The sequence below is a fragment of the Coturnix japonica genome, chromosome 10 (genome assembly GCF_001577835.2).
Source record: "Coturnix japonica isolate 7356 chromosome 10, Coturnix japonica 2.1, whole genome shotgun sequence".
NCBI lineage: Eukaryota > Metazoa > Chordata > Aves > Galliformes > Phasianidae > Coturnix > Coturnix japonica.
Genome location: NC_029525.1, coordinates 356,824 through 374,783, shown reverse-complemented (window position 1 = coordinate 374,783; position 17,960 = coordinate 356,824). Strand labels below are relative to the sequence as shown.

Here is a 17,960-nt window from a genome sequence, read left to right as displayed (position 1 = left end):
AATAACTGGTTAAAAGCACTGAAACCAGCACTAAATCCTTTTCACAATGCATTTGGAGCAAGGCAGGCCACTGAGACATGGAGGGAGCATTTAGAAGGCACAGAGCACTTGCAGAAGGGCAGAGACAGCATTAAGAGTGGAGGAGATCCTTTTGCAGGTTCAGCCCTTTCTGGTCCCCAGGACTCTTCAGGCTCACTGTAATGTCCCTCTCTTTGCGGGTGCAGAGGCAATCAAGGGGAATGGGCCCAACATCCCCCTACAAAGGACTCACAGTGGGCTGGCGGAGCATGAGCTGGGCATCAGTGATGGGGGCCGGGAGGTCCTGCAGCTTGGCGCAGACAGACAACACGTTGGAGAAAAGCCGGTGGAAGTGAAGCTCTGCCTGCACTCCACAGGGGAACGTCACTGTTTCGCTTGGGGGCTCTGCAAGGGAAACCAGAGTGGGCTGAGTGCTCAGCTCCTGTAGGAATCCCGCTGCCACCTCCCTGCAGAGCGGTGCCTGTGAGAAGTATGTGGTTCCCCTGCTCCCTCCTGCCTTGCCTGGCAGCTCCCCACACCACTCACCGTGGCTGCATCCCCAGCGCTCTGAGGCTGCTCCTGTGGGGCAGATGGGGTCTGTCAGGGAACGGGCTTCCTTCAGAGTGTGTTTGATCTCCATCACCTGCTTCCCAGTGACCATTGGATCCTGGCCAAGGTCTGGAAAAGACATTTTAGTGGCACAAGTGTCACTCCAGGTTCCTTATTTACCATCCTGCCTTTCAGACTACATCAACATTCTGCTCCATGCTGCCAGAACACTAAACCCTTGCGTGGAATACAGCCTGCAACTTCATTTCTGGGGAAGCAGAACAGGGGTGCTGATCTTTCCTCTCTCCTTTGCTGGGACTTGGTTTCTGCTGATATTTTTTCTCATCCCTGCTAGGGAAACACATTTCCAGCTTGGGTACAAACCACTCCTTTACCTTCTAATACATCTTCCAGCATGTGTGTAACTTTCTTCTCCTGCAAAATATGTTTCTTCAAATATTTCATGAAGATCCCAGAGCTGAACTCACCATCCTGCAGCTCATAGGCTTCTGCATCTTCGCACCTGCAAGGGAATGACTTTCTGAGACGGGAGGAAGACCTGGGAGTGAGTCAGGGCTTGCTGACTCCATTCAGACTGTGCCAGCTGAGTGTGAATTGGCCTCTCATGCAGTGGTGCAAAATGCTCGATGTTAGCTCAAGAGAAGGTGGGAAGGGAATAGGATGGGAAAAAAGTAGAGAAAGGGGTCAGAAGAGTAGAGTATTGCTTTTTTTGCCAGCCTTGTTGGGTGACAACAGCTGAACAGCCTATGGAACTAGAGCTGGAGCGGTAAGCAATGCTCATTCTCAACTCAGGAGGCTCCAGATGTCATGCTTGTGGCACACATACTTTGAGAAGCAGGTTCAGGCCTGGGAAAGGAGATGACAGGAGCTGATGTCACCTTCACAAGTAGCCTATAACTGATGAACAGCTTCCACTGGCAAAGTTAGGAGGAAGAAAAGAAGTGTCTGAATGGGAAATACTAGAGATAAATGGTGAGTGATGGAGAAAGCATAAAAAAGGCATTCTCAGTCCTCCAAAGTCTCCAAGCATGAAGGTATGCAAATAGCCAGTATTTATTCCTGTGTCACGATGTGAGCACAGCAAAATACACTTACGTGGCATAGCCATAAACAGTATTGCCCCAGGGCTCCAGTGGCTGTACCTGGGAGAGGGCACACTCTGGGTTGTACCTGTAAGAGGAGACGAAGGTACCACTCAGTCCGAGTTTCCACTAAAGTAGATGTCATGGTAACACTCATGGCAAGCCTTGCCTAGGAGTAAATCTGACTCCAGACAGACAGAAGAACATGGGGAATGGTTGCTTCTGAGGTAGGAGACATATGCCAGTAATATGGATATGTTCCTGATTGCAAAAAGAAAAGAGCACAGAGGTGGTATTACTCGGTGTTATTCAATTCTAAGAAGAGCAGAAGGGACCGATGCATTGCCAGCACACAGAAAGTTACCTAATATTGGTGCAACAGTCTGCAGAAGATGTTTAATGGCAGCATTAATCTGGCTCGTGTAAATTTTCTAAAGACCAAGAGAAGAGAAAATGTTGGAAAGCAGATGTGTGTAAATATGAACAGCGATCATAGAGATTTATCTGCCCCTGTGATGTTACTAAATGAGTGTAGAAATCTGAGATTCCAGGTCCAAGGAGGAACGAGGGATCAGATCTCCAAATAATCTGAGGTACTGTTGTCTGGAGACAGTGACCTGACAGAGGCTGGTGCAAACCTTTTGTGATGGCACCAGTAAAGCCATCTAGTGCATGCAGTGGAAATAATGGCCACAGTCCACTGCCCTAAAAGAAGACAAAGTTCAGCAGGGCATTTCCAGACCGTGACTAAATGCAGGGAGATGTTTGATATCAGAGAGCATGGCAGAGCTCCAGTAAAGGTACTGCATTCACACTGCATTCATGCAGTCCATTTCTCAACTGCATAAAATCTGCATTAAACTGTGACAGCATCCCAGTCAGAAGATGGTATCCTTTTCCTGCCCTAAGCAGCACACACCAGAAGCCCTCATAAATCAGGGAATTCCTGGAAGAGGCAATCGTATCCACCCAAAATCAGCACATGAACGTATTGGGCTACGCACAGGCTCCATGTTCCTGGTTCCTCCTGTGCTGAAGCTGAACATCTGCTACCACTTGGCAAGGAAAGAAGGCCTTCCTCATTTCCTTGGTATTTCTGATGCCAACACATGGGGAAAAGAGATACTTGGTGTGAAATCCCCCTTAGCACACACAGTGCTCCTTCTGGTCCATGCACAGTTGGGCAAGCCATGGAAAGGCAACAGCCATCTGCAGTTCACAACAGCAATTTAACAGAAAGGGCGTTGGGAAAGGAGGCCTCAGGAGCCCTGTTTGACTGGGTGTTGAGAACACATACAGCTAAGAAATCCAAACACTTTGCTGAGCTGAAGCAGTGACTTCTTGAGAAAAACAAGCCCAAGCAGAGAGCTTCCACAGCTATCCCCTGTGTCCACAGTGATAACACCTACAGCACAAAGTGCTGTGCTGTGCTTGCTGTGGGAAAGGGGAGGGAAGAAGTGTGAGACTGGGGCAGGAAGAGAAAAAAAAACAGCCACATAACATCAGAGCAGTTCTCACATCACATCATGTTCCCAAAGCACAGTAAAATTCACTGAGCACATAAATGGCCAGCAACAACAAGGAAGGAGGTATCAGCTCAGAACTATTTTATAGATTGCCTCTGTTCGTGTTAGAATTCCCAGGACAGCCTCCATGTAGCAAAGCTGCCTCCACATCACATACTGCCCTGCTATTTTCAGGCACAAAGTTTGGCATCTGGACAAGCTCCTGGGCTAACCTCTGCCACCAGATCTGGCAGGAGTTGTGCTGATGATTCAGCAGCTCTGCTCAGCAATGGCTCTCAGCAGCCTTGGTTCAGGGAACCAAAGCTCTCTCCTCCATGCAACAGCAGTGAGCTGCAGAAGGAGCACAGCATTTGGGGCAGATATCAAAGAAGAGCAGGCTCCACCACTGTTGAAGGTAGAGCAAGTCTCTGCTATGCAGAATAGCTTGTAAGCTATTCAAAGCTACTGTTCCAGCCTCTGCAGCTAAAAGGTGCCAAAGAGTCTCTGCAGGGCCTGTCAGCTCTTCCAGGGCAGTGGTATCAAAAGTTGTCCTTCCTTTGCTCACTGCAGAACCACAGAAAGAAGAAGAATTTTCTTCCTTCAGCTTCCAGGTCCTTTCTGTCCTGTAAATTAATCTCAGGAGCCCCAAATAAATGAAACGATGACAACTGCTACTGGATAAGCCTAACTACCTCTGCTGAAAATGGGCAACTAGCAATTTTCTGCTACTCACAGGCTTGCAAGATGGAAGAATGGGCTTTCCACACTAAGAGGGGAAAAGCTGATCCCTGCCCTCAGCACCAGCCTTGGCTCCACTTCACAGTGTGATTTCAGTAGCCTTTGAGGAAGTAAAACCAACTAGCATGGCTTGAAATATTTTTCCTGAGTGCTGTATACTTCTCACTGAGATGGTAACAAAAACAAATGACAGAAAAAGATGAGTCACTCCAGGTGACGTGCCCAAATAGGCTGCATTTGGCAGCTTTTTCATCTCCCTTCTCTCCAGCACGTATCAGACAGGATCTGCTGCTTACAAAGTTGCATCTACCATGTGACCAACTGGGCTTCCCAGGAGATCCTGCAAAACCTGACAGCCCTGCTGATTCCATGACGCAGACGCATAACCTCTCACAGAGACCTTGGCAGTGCAACAGAGGATGTGTGTGCCCTTGAAAATCCGTAAGAACATCTCACGTAGTTGTGCAGGAACCCAGTGCTGAAGGGAGGGTGAAGCTGGCAGCCACTTCCCCAGCCCCTTGAAATGCCACACTCTGCATGTCCCGGTGAGGAAGGGAGAAGAGCACCTACCATTTCCTGCAGGTGTCCAGCAGGATCAGGTTCAGGGCTGTCTGCTGCTGCTGCATCTTCTGAAGGATCCTCTGCACGCTGATGCAGTTCTCAGGGGCATAGAGTTGTGGAGCATCAACAGGGACCATGTAGTTCCTCCCCAAATGTTCATACCCGTGTCCGGCATAGTAGAATATAGCTGGGAACACGGAGAGGAGAGAATGAGTCATGCAAGCTTGCAGGTCTGCAGCCAGTTCTCCATGACTATCTCCCACCTCCTGCCCTGTAGGGATACTGGGCTGGGACACTTACACTAGGAGCACTTCCAGGCAGACAAATTGAGCTACCCTGACCTCAATAATTTGACTTTTTCAAATCCATGCCCTTCAGTGGAGCAGGCAGAAGCCCTGACAGGCTCCATTGTACCTGTGGTTTCCAGAAGCTCCTTAAGAGACACCAAAGCCACCAGGTTTATAGGTTTGCTAACACATAATCATTTGTGAAACAATATCCAGGCTTGGCATCTGCCAGGCTGAATACCACCTTTGAACAAATATTTGGCTAAAAGGTGATCTCCTTGCAAGAATGTGACAACAGATAAAGCATTTTGCCCTGACCAACAACACTTTAACAACCTTTTAAAGAAGAAGCTTCTCAGCTTCCTAGTTCAGAACAGACTCACAGAGGCTCAGATGGTGGGAAATATTCTCCGGGTTACAAAGGTCTGCTAGTATTTATACATCTATGAGACAGTGGGATTGAGAAAAACAGAGAGAGATGAAAGATGTCCAGAACATGTGCTTCAAAATCTCAAAACAGATACCAGCCCTGTAAGGTGGGAGAAGAGACATTCATCCAAGTGTTGGTGGCAAGTCCAACAACCAATGTCAATTTTGATTTGGAGCGCAAGAAACGTAACAGTGGATTCTAACTTCACAAGAGACAGCAATGTGGGGACATCCACGCTGGAAAGCCAGCACAGACAAGCACGGCATGACCAAAGCTGGTGCTTTTCCAACGCCTACACATGTTCACTGAAGGGTTTTCCCTTCTGCACAAGGATCCCTAGGTGGGCTGTAGCTTTCCAAAAGGAAGCTGTGTGTTGGTTTCCCAGCACTGATAGAATTGCCCAGGGGATGCTGCTGAAAGACAACTTGGGGAAGTGAAATCTGTTAAAAATAGCTCTGTGAGGCAATGCGAGCAGTTGCACTACTGCAACAGAGCTACAGAGAAGAATGAGAGGTCAGAAATGGGAACAAGTGGCTACGAGGCAAAAGTAGAAGAAATTCTTCAGTTAGATCCACTGCCAAAACCCATGTTTCATTGAACAATCTCTTATTAATTTTCTTCTGCTCTTCCTGCCCCCGTAGTTTGCAAGAAACTCACTTTGATCTCTGCTGCTGGAAGGAACGCAGTGAATGAGGCAGGAGCTGAAGGACGGAAAGCATGACCTCATCCCATGGAGTGAAACCATGACCTCATAGTAAATGAAGCCTAAAGTCATCTTGAGCTTCCGTTCTCAAGGGACAATGGAAAGTTACTCAAATGGCTGTTTTCACAGGCGCCCATGAGCTTTGGGTTCCTCTTCTTAGGGATCAACAGCCAGAAACAGAGGATTCAGGTTTGCACAAGAAAGTTTCGTAACTAGCAAATCAAAGCCACAAAAGCCTCCTCTGAGAATATAAAAGAGTATAAAATGGGAAGAACTGTGGAAAAATCAGATACAGGTCTTTCAGGTTTAGATCCTAAAGCAGTCAAGCACTTCACAGAATCACAGAATTATAAAGGTTGGAAAAGACCTAGAAGATCATCAAATCTTCTGGCTTTCGTCTCTCTGACCCCGTTTCTGTATTTAAAATGGAGGCAATGGCATCCTATACATAATAACAGCATCACTGACACTTGGAAAGAACTGAAATATTACAGAAAAACTCACAAAGAATCATTAAATTATCAAATTTCCTAACTTTGGGGGCCTCGTTTTGTACCTTTGAATGCTCCCTGTGCTATTTAAGCCACAGTGACTTGAGTTCAGAGAGAAAGACAGGAACTTCACATGGAACTGAACAACTCTGCTGCAAATCTCTTCTGGATTGAATGGCTCTTCCTGAACAGGAATGTCAACATTTTGCCCAGAGGGGAAATGGCGTTTTGGTGTTTTTTTTTCCGAGTTCCATTTCAACACTCTGCCCACATCTTGTGAGTCAAAAACTGCTGATCATAGACAAGCTTCCGAGTACCAAATTAAAAAGGGGAAGCTCCAGGCACTGCTTATAGTACAGGAAATGTCAACACGCAGCTTAATTAATGCATGACGGCATATTCCTACTATTTCACTTGTAAGTTTTTGCTTTTGTTGCATTTCTGCCATTTTTGACTCGGGACTTTTTAGGATACTTGAAATAACAGCTGGGGAGATTTCTTGTTTGTCTGAGGGCCGTATAATGAGATTATTCAGGGAATGTTTGGGGCCTTCAAAGTGCATTGCACCTTTTGTAAGAGGAAAGCTGTAGGAAAAGCAGTCAGATGAACCACTGCAGCCCTGGAAGCCCTTGGATCACCTCAAACATCCACACATGCAATACCATTCTGCCTGAAATGAAACCTTTTTTTTGCTCTGGGCTTGAGAAACCTGTGATGAGGCTGAATAACAAAAAGCACGAAGTCCTGCACTGGGACAGGTAACACCAGGCAACATTTTGACTGGGGCTGAGCACTGGTTGAACAGTAACGTTAGAGATAAGGAAGAGGAAACACAGCAGCCACCGTGCTAAAGATAAGCCAGCACCTGGGAACACAGCTACCTTAGGAGACACAGGACTGGCATAGCAAGGGAAGTTGTCAGCACTGCCATTAACCCTAAGGAGACTCCACTTAGGTCATACATCCAGTTTTAGGGGCTTCAGTTCAAGAAGTAAGAAAAAGGCCAGTAGAAGCTACTGAGCTGATGGGCTCCGGGGCCTAAAAGAAGAAGGGGCAGAGATGGAAGACAACAAAGCCCAACTCCCTTCATCAGCAAAGATCATAAGACATGAGGCAACAAGCTGCTGTCTCACCACCATCTGTGTGAGTTATGTCAAAACTGAATCTCTCAGTTAGCTTTACGTGTTCCTGGAGCTACTGCCTTGAAAACATGGATATACAGTGTTTAGAAGGAGTTGTTGGCTTCCTCTAAACATGCATTTCTATTAAAAAAGCAAGTTAATTTCAAGGATTTGCACTTCACCTGGTTCTTTCAATCTCATGCAAAGAAAACAGGTGAAAAATTGCTAGAAGATGCATCACAGTGAGAGGCAGCATCATTCGGAAGACCCAAGGCAATCAGCAGGCAGACAGACTGAATACCCCACCCTAAGTCTGGATGCCACACAATGACAGCAAACATCTTCCACTTGATCACAGTGCTGGGAATGGCCCATGCCAAGGTTCACTGCCTCCAAATAACAGACTGCTCAGCTCAGAAAGCTGTAAAGAAAACCACTATTTGAGGCAGGCTATGCCAAGCAAACACTTGAGGCTTATCAAGGTTCAGTAGCTCAGCTGTTTATGTTTTCCTTGCCAGTGCACAAAACCAATTTTGCCAGGAAGGATCAATGGCCACAAAAGCAGAAAAGTACTAGAAGTTTAAATAAGGCATGAGAGCATGAAAGGTTTGCCATTTCCTAATCTTCTTCCTCCCCACTGCTTATGAAAACAGGGGAATTACCATGCAGAAAAAAAAACCCACCATTTGGTCTTCAAGGCACTACACATACAAGGCAGAGCGGCCGTGCCTTACACAGATGTGGAAAAGCACAGCAGCTCCCCAGGGAATTCTCTCGCCCAGAAGAGAAAAAACCTGAGATGCAAAGGGATTTCAGAGAGCAACCAGAAAAAGAATCTGCAGGTGAACTCACTAGAATACGCTGTCGTCAAATGATATGGGGCTGGAGCAGCAAGCACTGCCTGCTGCCTTTCCCTGCTAACTCAGCCTCCCTGGGTGAGTCAGCGCCTCTGGGAATCAGGGATCTTTGCAGTGTTTCACTTGGGGCCTCATCCCTATCCATTGCACAACTCCTAACCTCACAGTAAGCACTAAAATTGGCCCTGTGTTGACTTGTTGCCTTACTCCCTTAGTACGCCACTTAGCTGAGAGGGTGGTGAAGATAAGCACTGCTCAAAGCAGGCTGTGCCTCATGTTGAGGTTTCAAAGCATGAAAACAAAAACCAAAAAACATCTGCCAGGTGCTTTTGGGGTATCCATCAAGCTGGAAGAATCCCAGAAACCCCAAGGAAGCTACTTCCACCGCAAAAATCTGAACACCTGCTTTAAGACCCACAAGATCCACCCTTTGGTTTTGTGTTTACGGAACACTTCCTGTGGAAGTTAAACCCCAAAAGCCACCTGTCTGCAGCTGGGAATATGTACTTCTGCAAAAAGCCCATCAGCAGCTCAAACATCAGGAATGAGAAAGAAGCAAATCTTGGCCAGCTGTAGCCAATCAGAGATCCTGCCCTGACAAAAGAGTGCATGGGGCATCCACAACTAACCTCCTAAACGTTGTCATCTAAGGAAGAATTTCAACACCCTCTCCCTTTCACCATCAGAAGCACTGGCTTCCCTAAACCCCAGCACAAAACCATGCTAATCAAGTCAGAGGTTAGCCACATGATGGAGAAAAACCTATTTTGACTACATGTAACCTTGTGTTTAGCTGGGATTTCTGCCAAGCTTGGCACTACTGCAGACTGCGCAGCGGGGATACCCCAACCCACATAAAGAAAAGCGGGTTAGCGGAGCCCCTAATTTATTTTTGTTATTTTAATACAATAGCTGTTAGGAAAATTGCCAAATCTCTGCTCCTCCCTTTCTCTGACTGCTGCCACTGGTACATAAACTGCTGCCTTACCATAGACTCCTTTCTCCAGGAGCTGCAGGAACCGACTGACTGCTGCCACCATCTCAGCCTTGTTCAGGTCCAGGAGAGAGACAACTTGGAAGCCCAGCTGCTTCAGAAGAAGACTCAGCTCAAACACATCTGTGATGGGAGCCATCAGGTTTGGATGATGCTGGTAACGGTTGTTGCCCACTAAAAGTGCTAGTTTGCCTGTAGCTAACAGAAACAAGTGACAAAGTTGTAAGTGTTCAGCAGACGGCAAGATCTAACTTCCTTTGGTTGGCATGAGGACAGGGGAAATCCTTTCTCACTTTTAGGAAGGAAGGTTAAACCTGCCACGAGCCTGAAGCACCCTCCAGAAAGCCCTCAGCTTTTTCAACACTTGAATAAAATACACAAGGCATCATTTTGAAAGAAAGACCTGAAAAGTTTCCACTGGGGAAGCAAAGCTCCAGGAGCAGAAGAGAATCAGCACTACTGTGGATTTCTGGCACAGGTCCTGTCATGTCTGTCTCACATACTGGTGGTGCCTGGCAGAGGAAAGCTCTGAGCTAGTTTCAGAAGTACCTTTCCCCAAGGGGCTGAAGGAAGGAAACTCCATCTTCTGCTTTCATTTTAACCCCCAGCTACCCCCGTGGGAAAAGCAGATTAGTGGGTTTCAGCGGCTGTGCTTTGACCCGGCACAAGGAGGTATTTCAAAGAAGGAAAAGGTGTTGTGCAAAGCAGACTTCATTGTCATTTGGCTGGCATGGAGGCTAAGGTTGGGTTACTCATTAGGGATTAATCTTACTCCACTGGGTGAGACAGATGAGGTCCTGGCACGGGCCGAGACTCGTCCTGTGCCTCACAGATCAGATCCCGAAAGCAAAGAGCCAGTAGAGCCTGTGGCAGCATGGCCATAAAAGCTTGAAATGTCCTGAGCAGGAAAAACACATCAATGCCGTCCCCTCCCATCCACTTTGGAGCTTGACTTTTAATTAAGGGAATAATTTCTCAAGAAGAGAAGACAGTACTCACCAAAAAACTTCTCAGAGCGACAGGTGCCTGGAAAAGAAAGAGGGGAATGGTAAGTCAGTGCCCAGCATGCAGCATTCCAGTGCCAGCTCCCATGGCAGATCTGGAACCTGCTCCCATTGCCCCTGGCAATGCAAACTTGGATCACACATGCATTTGCTTCCCTTCTGCAACTGCAGAAGTAAAACAAGCTGCTCCTCAATCAAGTTTTTTGCCACTTCCTTGTTAACTCCACAGTCTGCTCATTCAAGGAGCCTGTCTGCGTGGGCCTTTGGGATGTATCTGAAATCCCACTTTGGCAGTGAAGTGGGACAGCAAGTGGTTGGGGATGAAGGCCAGGGGATGCAGGAGAGGAGAATGACTATGTGCAAGTGGCTGGAAAGCAGAGCTGGGAGAAAGGCCAGGCAGGGGAAACAGAATGACTCCACAAAGAAACTCGGTCAACATAAGCTTCAAAATAGAGAGCTACTCCCTACAAGCAGGAAGGAAGCCAACTGTTTGCTTTTGGTGTATCACAGTCCCACCATCTTCAACACCCTAGTTTGCCTTCTCCTGAATTTCAGCTGTTCCAGCTCAAAAAGGCCAAACCAAACATGGAGCACACATCTGTGAACTCCATCAGCTGCCCTACTGAAGAGCAGCAGGGTATCCATGCAGGAAGCCCACCCCTAAGCATACCCAGCATGAAGCCTCAGAAAATCATCATTACCATAAAAACCATCCAGCTCAGTGAAAACCCTGAAACTCTACAGGCTTGAAATGGAAAAAAAAAGTAAGGGCGTATTTTAATTGCATAAATCTGGAAGACCTTCATCATCTGAATACACGGCAATGACTGTACCGCAAATTAAAGAATCACAGAATCTTTAGGGTTGGAAAAGACCTCTAGTATCATTTAGTGTAACTGTGGATCCATTATCACCATGCCCACTAAACCATGTTCTGAACACCTCCAGGGATGGTGGCTCCGCCACCTCCCTGAGCAGCACACTAAGAATTTTTTCCATTTTTCCAACATGAGCCTTCCCTGGTGTAATTAAAGGCCATTACTTCTCATCCTATTGCTGTTACCCAGGAAAAGAGGCTGATCTCAACCTCCTTTCAGGGTGTTGTAGGGAGTGATAAGGCCTCCCCTGAGCCTCCTCCTCTCCAGACTGACCCATCCCAGCTCCCTCAGCTGCTCCGCGTAACACTTGTGCTCCAGACACCTCACTCCATTACTCTTCTCTGGACACACTTCAGGACCTCAATATCTTTCTGGCAGTGAGGTGCCCAAATATGAACACAGCACTAGGGATGCAGCCTCACCGGTGCCAAGTACAGAGGGACAATCACCTCCCTCTTCCTGCTGGCTGCGCTATTCCTGATACAAGCCAAGATGCCATTTGCCTTCTTGCCCACCTGGGCACCCCACTGGCTCATGTTCACATGGCACAGCTTGCCAGCCACTCAGCCCCAAGCCTGTAGCGATGCATGGGCTTGTTGTAACCAAGGTGCAGGACCTGGTACGTGGTCTCGTTAAACTTCATCCCGTTGGCCTCAGCAATGGCCCTCAATACAGCCTGCCCAGATCCCTCTGGAGGGCCTTCTTGCCCTCACACACATCAACACTTCTCCCAACCTGGATTATCACACTTCAGGCCTGCACATGCTGAGTGATCACGTTCAATACAATCTGCTCCATGACCTTCCCCTTACCGAGGACAGGCTGACAGGCCTGGAGTTCCCCAGATCCTCTTTCCAACCCTTCTTGTAGATGGGAGTCACACTGGCAGTCTCCTGTCTCCTGGGACCTCCCCTGTTGGCCAGGATTGCTGATAGATGGTCCAAAGCAGCTTTATGAGCACTTCCAACAGCTCCCTCAGCACCCTCAAGTGGATCCCATCCGGCCCCATGGGTTTGTGACAGCCTAGGTGCTCCAGGAATGCCTGGAAAGCCACCAGAACAAACCTGTTTGTCTTTTTTCTGACAGAGCTGCTTGTCTCATTTTAAAGCTGTCCTGCCATAACATCTGGAAACTGACCCCGTCTGTTCATGCTGTCTGTTACTCCAGGGCACTGCTTTGCAAGTTGCAAAGGGGCAAGGAGAATACACAAGGCTCTCAGATTACATGGGACCATTTTGCACCCTGGAGAAATTTTAATGCCATTGAAAAACTCCAGATGAAAAGCTTATGGCATAGAAAATTCTCTAGGTGGAGTAAAGAGCCCACAAAGCTATTCTCGTCTCACAGCACCACAAAGGCACATGGCCAAAGCAGCCGTCACACCGGAGGCAGAGTGTGCCCAATGCTCCTGAGATCCATCTTCTGCCCAGGACCCATCAGGTTGCACAGCACACACAGAATCAGCCCTGGGCTGCCAGCCCGATGGACCTGAACCTTCCCAGAATTATCACAGTGCTGACTGATTCCTGTGTCCCCAGCTCAGGGGTGCACATGTAGCTCTGCTGAGATCATCCAGTATATCCAGAGTGTGAATTTGTGCTCTGCAGGCTGTTCCCATGACACCTGCTGCAGGACTACCAGGACACTCCTGCAACTCTGAGAACCCCGCTCCATTCTCACATTTGGCTCCCTGCAGAAGCGCTCTTTAGAACCAGTGTCTTTCTTTTTCTCTTGTTACCAAGTCTGTTCAAGCTGTGGAAGGCTGTGCATTCTAGCTCTCCTAATCCCACAACCCTGAGCCCTGTTTCCCCATGCAGAAAGTGAGCCCTAAGATAACATCTCAGCACTTCATCTACCAGCCTGGTATTTCCATGCAAGTTCACTAAAATTGTCACATTCCTTTTCATGCTAGAAGATGATTTGCTGCAAAGCAGACATGGTTTAGCTCTGCTTACCAATGCGTATGTCCACTGCGCTGGTCCAGTGCTCTCCACAGCTGTTGGAGGCACAGCAGAGGTACGTGCCAGAGTCACTGACTTTGGTGTGGGTGATCTAGACAGATCAAAAGTTAAATTACATTATTTATGGTGACAGTTTTCTTCTAAAGAGCAAAAGTGCTCTGCCCAAATGCTCTCCTTTCTTTATCCACCAGCCCTGAAACTGTGTCACAGCCATACTCTGCCCCTGAGAGCCACACAAGCAGGACAGCACACTGCCAACACCAGCAGGTTCCCAATTTTCCTCCTAGGTGACATGTTCTAGATTTCTATCGTGTAGTATGTTTCCCATCTGTATCCAACCCTCCTGAAGGAGGTCAAGCACCCCAGCAGCGCTGGCTGGCAAAGACTTCTGTGGTTCTCCAGCCCAGCCTCCTGCTCAGAGAGGAACTAAAGCCACACCTGTCAAGTCAGCTGCAGCTTTGTCAAGACAGGTCTTGAAAATCTCTGATAACAGAGATCTCACTGCCTCTGTGGGTCCACACTCCACTGTTACAACATCCACCCCCCATAAAAAGAAGAATCTTTTCCTAGTTGTCAGGCTGAGCTTCCCTGGGAAAAGTGCTGTTTGAGACCATTGTGCCTCATAACACCATCTGAGAAGAGCTTGGATCTCTTGTCTTTATTGCCCTTCAAGTGACATCCCAGGAAGAAATCTGCCCTTTTTGCAACAAGAAGACAGTGCTGACTTATGCTCAGCCAATGAACCACCATAAAATCAGACCTTTTGCTGACTCTCTGACTCTCTCCTGCTGTGAATAACTGCTTTTCCTTCTAGCTTCCCTGCAGGCACACACCATTCCCGCAGCTTCATCACTCCATGCCCACAACACCTTGCATATGCCTACAATAAGCTCTTCTTGTGCCTCTACAAGAAGGAATGAGAGGCCTGCTGAGAGCCCTTAACAATGGCACATCTGTGAATCTCTTACTTCCCGGAGAAACATCCACAGCTTTTAAGGAAGCCAATAAAATGTATTCCCTCTTCAACCCTAGTCCTTCAGTCAGGGCTATCAAAGTAACAAGGGGGAATCTGTGCAGTGCAAGGAAATGGCTGAGCACAAGACTGTTTCTCTGGGGCAGAAGAGAGAGGGAGACAGACAAGGAGAGACAGCTTTAAGCTGGCATTCACCTGATCACACAGATCAAAGCACTCCTGAACCTCTGCACACAGATAACAGCTAGACCAAAGGACTGTGTCATCCTCACATTGAGAACGACAACAGCATAAAATATTCAGCAGTCTCTCCAAGGCTTCTGAAGCTCTCCCATACACACCATCCCAATGGGCTTCTCCCATCACCCACCTCAGTAGCCAAAGTTTCTGAACCATCCCAACATAATGTTACCCAGAGTTTCTTTTTCTTCTGGTGTTCCAGCAGGTTCCCGTTTTGGTACCACTGGTAGCTGGGGGCTGGGACCCCAATGGCAGCACACTGCAGCTGTAGTGGTTTCCCAACTTCCACCTTTTGCTCAGTGGGGTTGAGGATGATGACTGGTTCTCCTTGCCAGAGCTGAGGGAGCAGTTCTGTGAGACAGAGGCAAGGAATCAGTACTCCCTCCATAAGGACAGAAAACAATATTGCTTTTTTTTCTGTACAGCCTGTGTGCTTTGACAGAGAAGTCAACTTTTTCCACCCACACCAAGAGATGCCATTCCACAGGATGTGCTCACAGTGTCACCAATGCACCTTTCTGCCCCAGGAGCAGGGAATCCTTGAAAGCAATAACCACGACAGTATATGACACAACAAAACACTGCCCTCTTGCTTCCCCCAAATGTGCCTTGACTCCTGTCGATGTCCACTCTTTCCTGCTAAGGGTGCAGCCAACATTCTGAGGTCAGGCACACCCTAAGTCACCTTGCCCAGCTATGAAAAAAACAGCCTGTTTCATCCAGTCCCTCTGCCCTGTGCAAACACCAAGCAGCAAACACCCAGTATAACCTCCCTCTGGTAAACCCACAGTGAGAGGTCAGCACAGCAAGAGCATAAATACAGCTGGGATTACCAGGATCCTGACAGGGATCTGAAATACCTGGAGCACAGACACGGTGGTTTTGCTTAGACCCGTATCACTCCCATATAATGACCTGAGCTTGGAGGATACAATGCCCCAGAATCTCTAGTGTGATATCCAGTAATGTCTGTGCAAAGCAGAGAGAAGAGCAACACCAGAAGATGTGTTCGTACCTCTGCCAGCACATGGATGAACCTCCACCTTCACCCAGTCAGAGAAGACCACATTTCTGTAGAGGTCATTAATTCTGCAGGTGTAGAGTTGGGTCTGCTGTGCAGTGATGGGCAAATCTTGCTTGGTGGCACCAGGAATCTGGTGGCGGACAGACTACAAGGAAAACACAGGCAGTGGGCAGCAAGTCCCCCCATCACTGCTGGTAGCAGAAGGCACCAGCAAGCCCCTTTAAAGGCAGGAAAAGCTAGAATCCCTGGTTGTGTTACCTCCTCACAAGGGAGAACAAACCAGTGGAAACCCTTGGCAAGCACATCTGTATTATCACATCTCTTCTATTTTTTTCCAGCCTCCCTCAGCCCACCCACACTGCTCACAGAGGGCCAGCTCCCCTCACTGCTTGACATGGAGCTGGCCCAGTGCAACAAGGAAAGTCAGCCCTGCTCACATCATTACCTGGCACTGACAAAACCACTGGTACTGCAGGGAGGTGCGGGCCTCAGCTCTGCAGCGCAGAGTGAAGGTGTAGCCAACAGGAACGGAGACAGAGACTGGCTGCTCGGTGATCACAATGGCTGTTGGGAAACAGGTGTGGGTTTTCAACACAAGTAAGGGTGGCACTGAATGGGTCACACAATCAGAGAATCATTAAGGTTGGAAAAGACCTCAGAGATCCAGTTCTAGTCCAACCATCCACTTACCACCAATATCGCCCACTAAACCATGTCCCTAAGTATTACATTTCCATGGTTTCTGTACACCTCCAGGGATGGTGACTCCACCACCTCCCCCAGCAGCCTGTTCCAATGCACCACTGCTCTTTCAGAGAATAAATTCTCCCTAATATCCAACCTGACCCTCCCCTGGTGCAATCTAAGGCCATCACCTTTTATCCTCTCACCTGGGAGCAGAGGCCAACCCCCCACCTCACCACAGCCTCCTATCAGAGTGTTATAGAGAGTGGTGCGGTCTCTCCTGACCCTCCTTCTCTCCAGACCGACCCATCCCAGCCCCCTGAGCCGCTCCCCATAATACTTGTGCTCCAGACACCTCACTGTTCCATTGCCCTTCTCTGGATACACTGGAGGACCTCGATGTCTTTCTGGCTGCGAGGTGACCAACACTGAACACGGCACTGGAGATACGGCCTCTCTAGTGCCGAGTACATTGGGACGAGCACATACATCCCCAATCGGGTCGGGTCGCTCTTGCTCCTTCTGAGCATCACCGCTGCCGATGCTGCAGGCTCCCCCTCCTGCCCGGCTCACCGAGAACCGCCGAGCCGCGAGAACACCGCGAGGACCAATGAGTCCGCCCCGCTCACCTGTCTGCATCGCTCTACCGGCGCTCCGGTCGCCGTGTCTCGCTCTCCCCGGCCGCCCTCAGCCGGCGGCTCCTGGCCCCGCCGAGCACCTGCAGAGGATAAAGTAGCGGCCGGGGGTCGTGAGGAGTCCCCGACCCGCCCAGGCCCCGGGCAGCGCGGCGGAGCCCAAGCCGCCCTCCCTCCCTTCCTCCCCGCTCCCTCGGCGGCTGCCCCGGGCCGGGCCTGGCCGCGGTGCGGGGCTCTCACCTGGCGGTGGAGGAGGCGACTGCGGGCCGCCATGGTCGCCTGCGGGGAGCCGCCGTCCTCGGGGGGCAGCGCCGGGCTCCGGCTCTCCGTGAGCCCGCAGGCCCTGCGAAGAGGCGGAGGCGCTCACCGGGGCTCGGCCCGCCGCGGGCCCCGAGCTCTTCCGGCTTGTTCCCGGGGCCGCTCGGACGTCTCCCTTCGGGCCCGGGGACGGAGCCCGCACTCACCTGCCGCCGGCTCCACCGCCCGGGGAAAGCCCCGCCGGCGCTCAGCGCAGCACTTCCGCGCCGCCGGACCCGCCCCGTCGCCCCGCTCCGACAGCGGCTCCGCCCGGGGTTCGAGCCGCCCGTGCGGCCGGGCAGGGCCTGCTCCGCGGGGACACGGCGTGTCTGCGCCAGCCGCTGCTCGGAGCGGCCTCGGCCCAGCGCCTACGGGTGTCTGCACCGCGGACACAGTGGCAGCCTCAGACCCGGCCCCACCGGCGGCCTCTGTCTGCATTGCTGCGCTTCCCACATCCCCATCGGCATCCTCAGCTGTACTGAGCACTGTCCCTATGGGTGTCCGTGCCTCATCCCCTCGAGGGTCATCTCTCCATCCTCACAGCTGTCCTCACCTCGTCCCCACAGCCATCCTCATCCCCATGCTTGTAAGCATCCTCACTGCTATCTCTACGGGTGACCTCACCACATCCCTGTGAGAATCCTCATTCTCACACCCATACAAGTCCTCACCAGTATCCCTGTGGGTGCCCCTGCCCATCCCCACGACCACCCTTGCTCTCATCCCCAACCCCACAGCCACCCTCCTCCCCACCCCCATGATGCCGCCCTTCCTTCCATCCTTCATTGCTCACCTCTTGTCTGCGGGGCTGAAGCTCCAAGGCTCATGGTGGAGCCCCAGCTGTGTCGTCCCCTTTTCCTTAGCTGGGAGTAGTGAGGTGAGCCCCAGCACGAGGTGGTGACAACCT

The 17,960-nt window shown here is 49.8% G+C and overlaps 1 protein-coding gene across 11 annotated transcripts in view; it reads right to left on the bottom strand.

Moving 5' to 3' along the window:
* LOC107318636 (mucosa-associated lymphoid tissue lymphoma translocation protein 1-like) overlaps positions 1-17,960 on the bottom strand; it is a 24,401-nt gene extending 6,441 nt beyond the window's left edge. For 2 of the 11 annotated variants that reach the window (XR_004308517.1, XM_015872726.2), the window contains exons 1-13: positions 16,997-17,290; positions 16,751-16,839; positions 15,883-16,001; positions 15,429-15,582; positions 14,544-14,764; positions 13,195-13,291; positions 10,357-10,383; positions 9,352-9,555; positions 4,484-4,661; positions 1,684-1,758; positions 963-1,090; positions 565-696; positions 272-423 (exon numbers count right to left, since the gene is read on the bottom strand). Coding sequence is in view for 10 of the 11 variants with exons in the window: in XM_015872726.2 (XP_015728212.1) it covers positions 272-423; positions 565-696; positions 963-1,090; positions 1,684-1,758; positions 4,484-4,661; positions 9,352-9,555; positions 10,357-10,383; positions 13,195-13,291; positions 14,544-14,764; positions 15,429-15,582; positions 15,883-16,001; positions 16,751-16,760 (1,497 nt within the window). In the remaining variant the exon portion in view is untranslated. Of the gene's footprint in view, positions 1-271; positions 424-564; positions 697-962; positions 1,091-1,683; positions 1,759-4,483; positions 4,662-9,351; positions 9,556-10,356; positions 10,384-13,194; positions 13,292-14,543; positions 14,765-15,428; positions 15,583-15,882; positions 16,002-16,750; positions 16,840-16,996; positions 17,303-17,846 lie in introns of those variants that run through there. The other 9 variants (XM_032446828.1, XM_015872718.2, XM_015872725.2 and 6 more) reach the window with 9 other exon arrangements.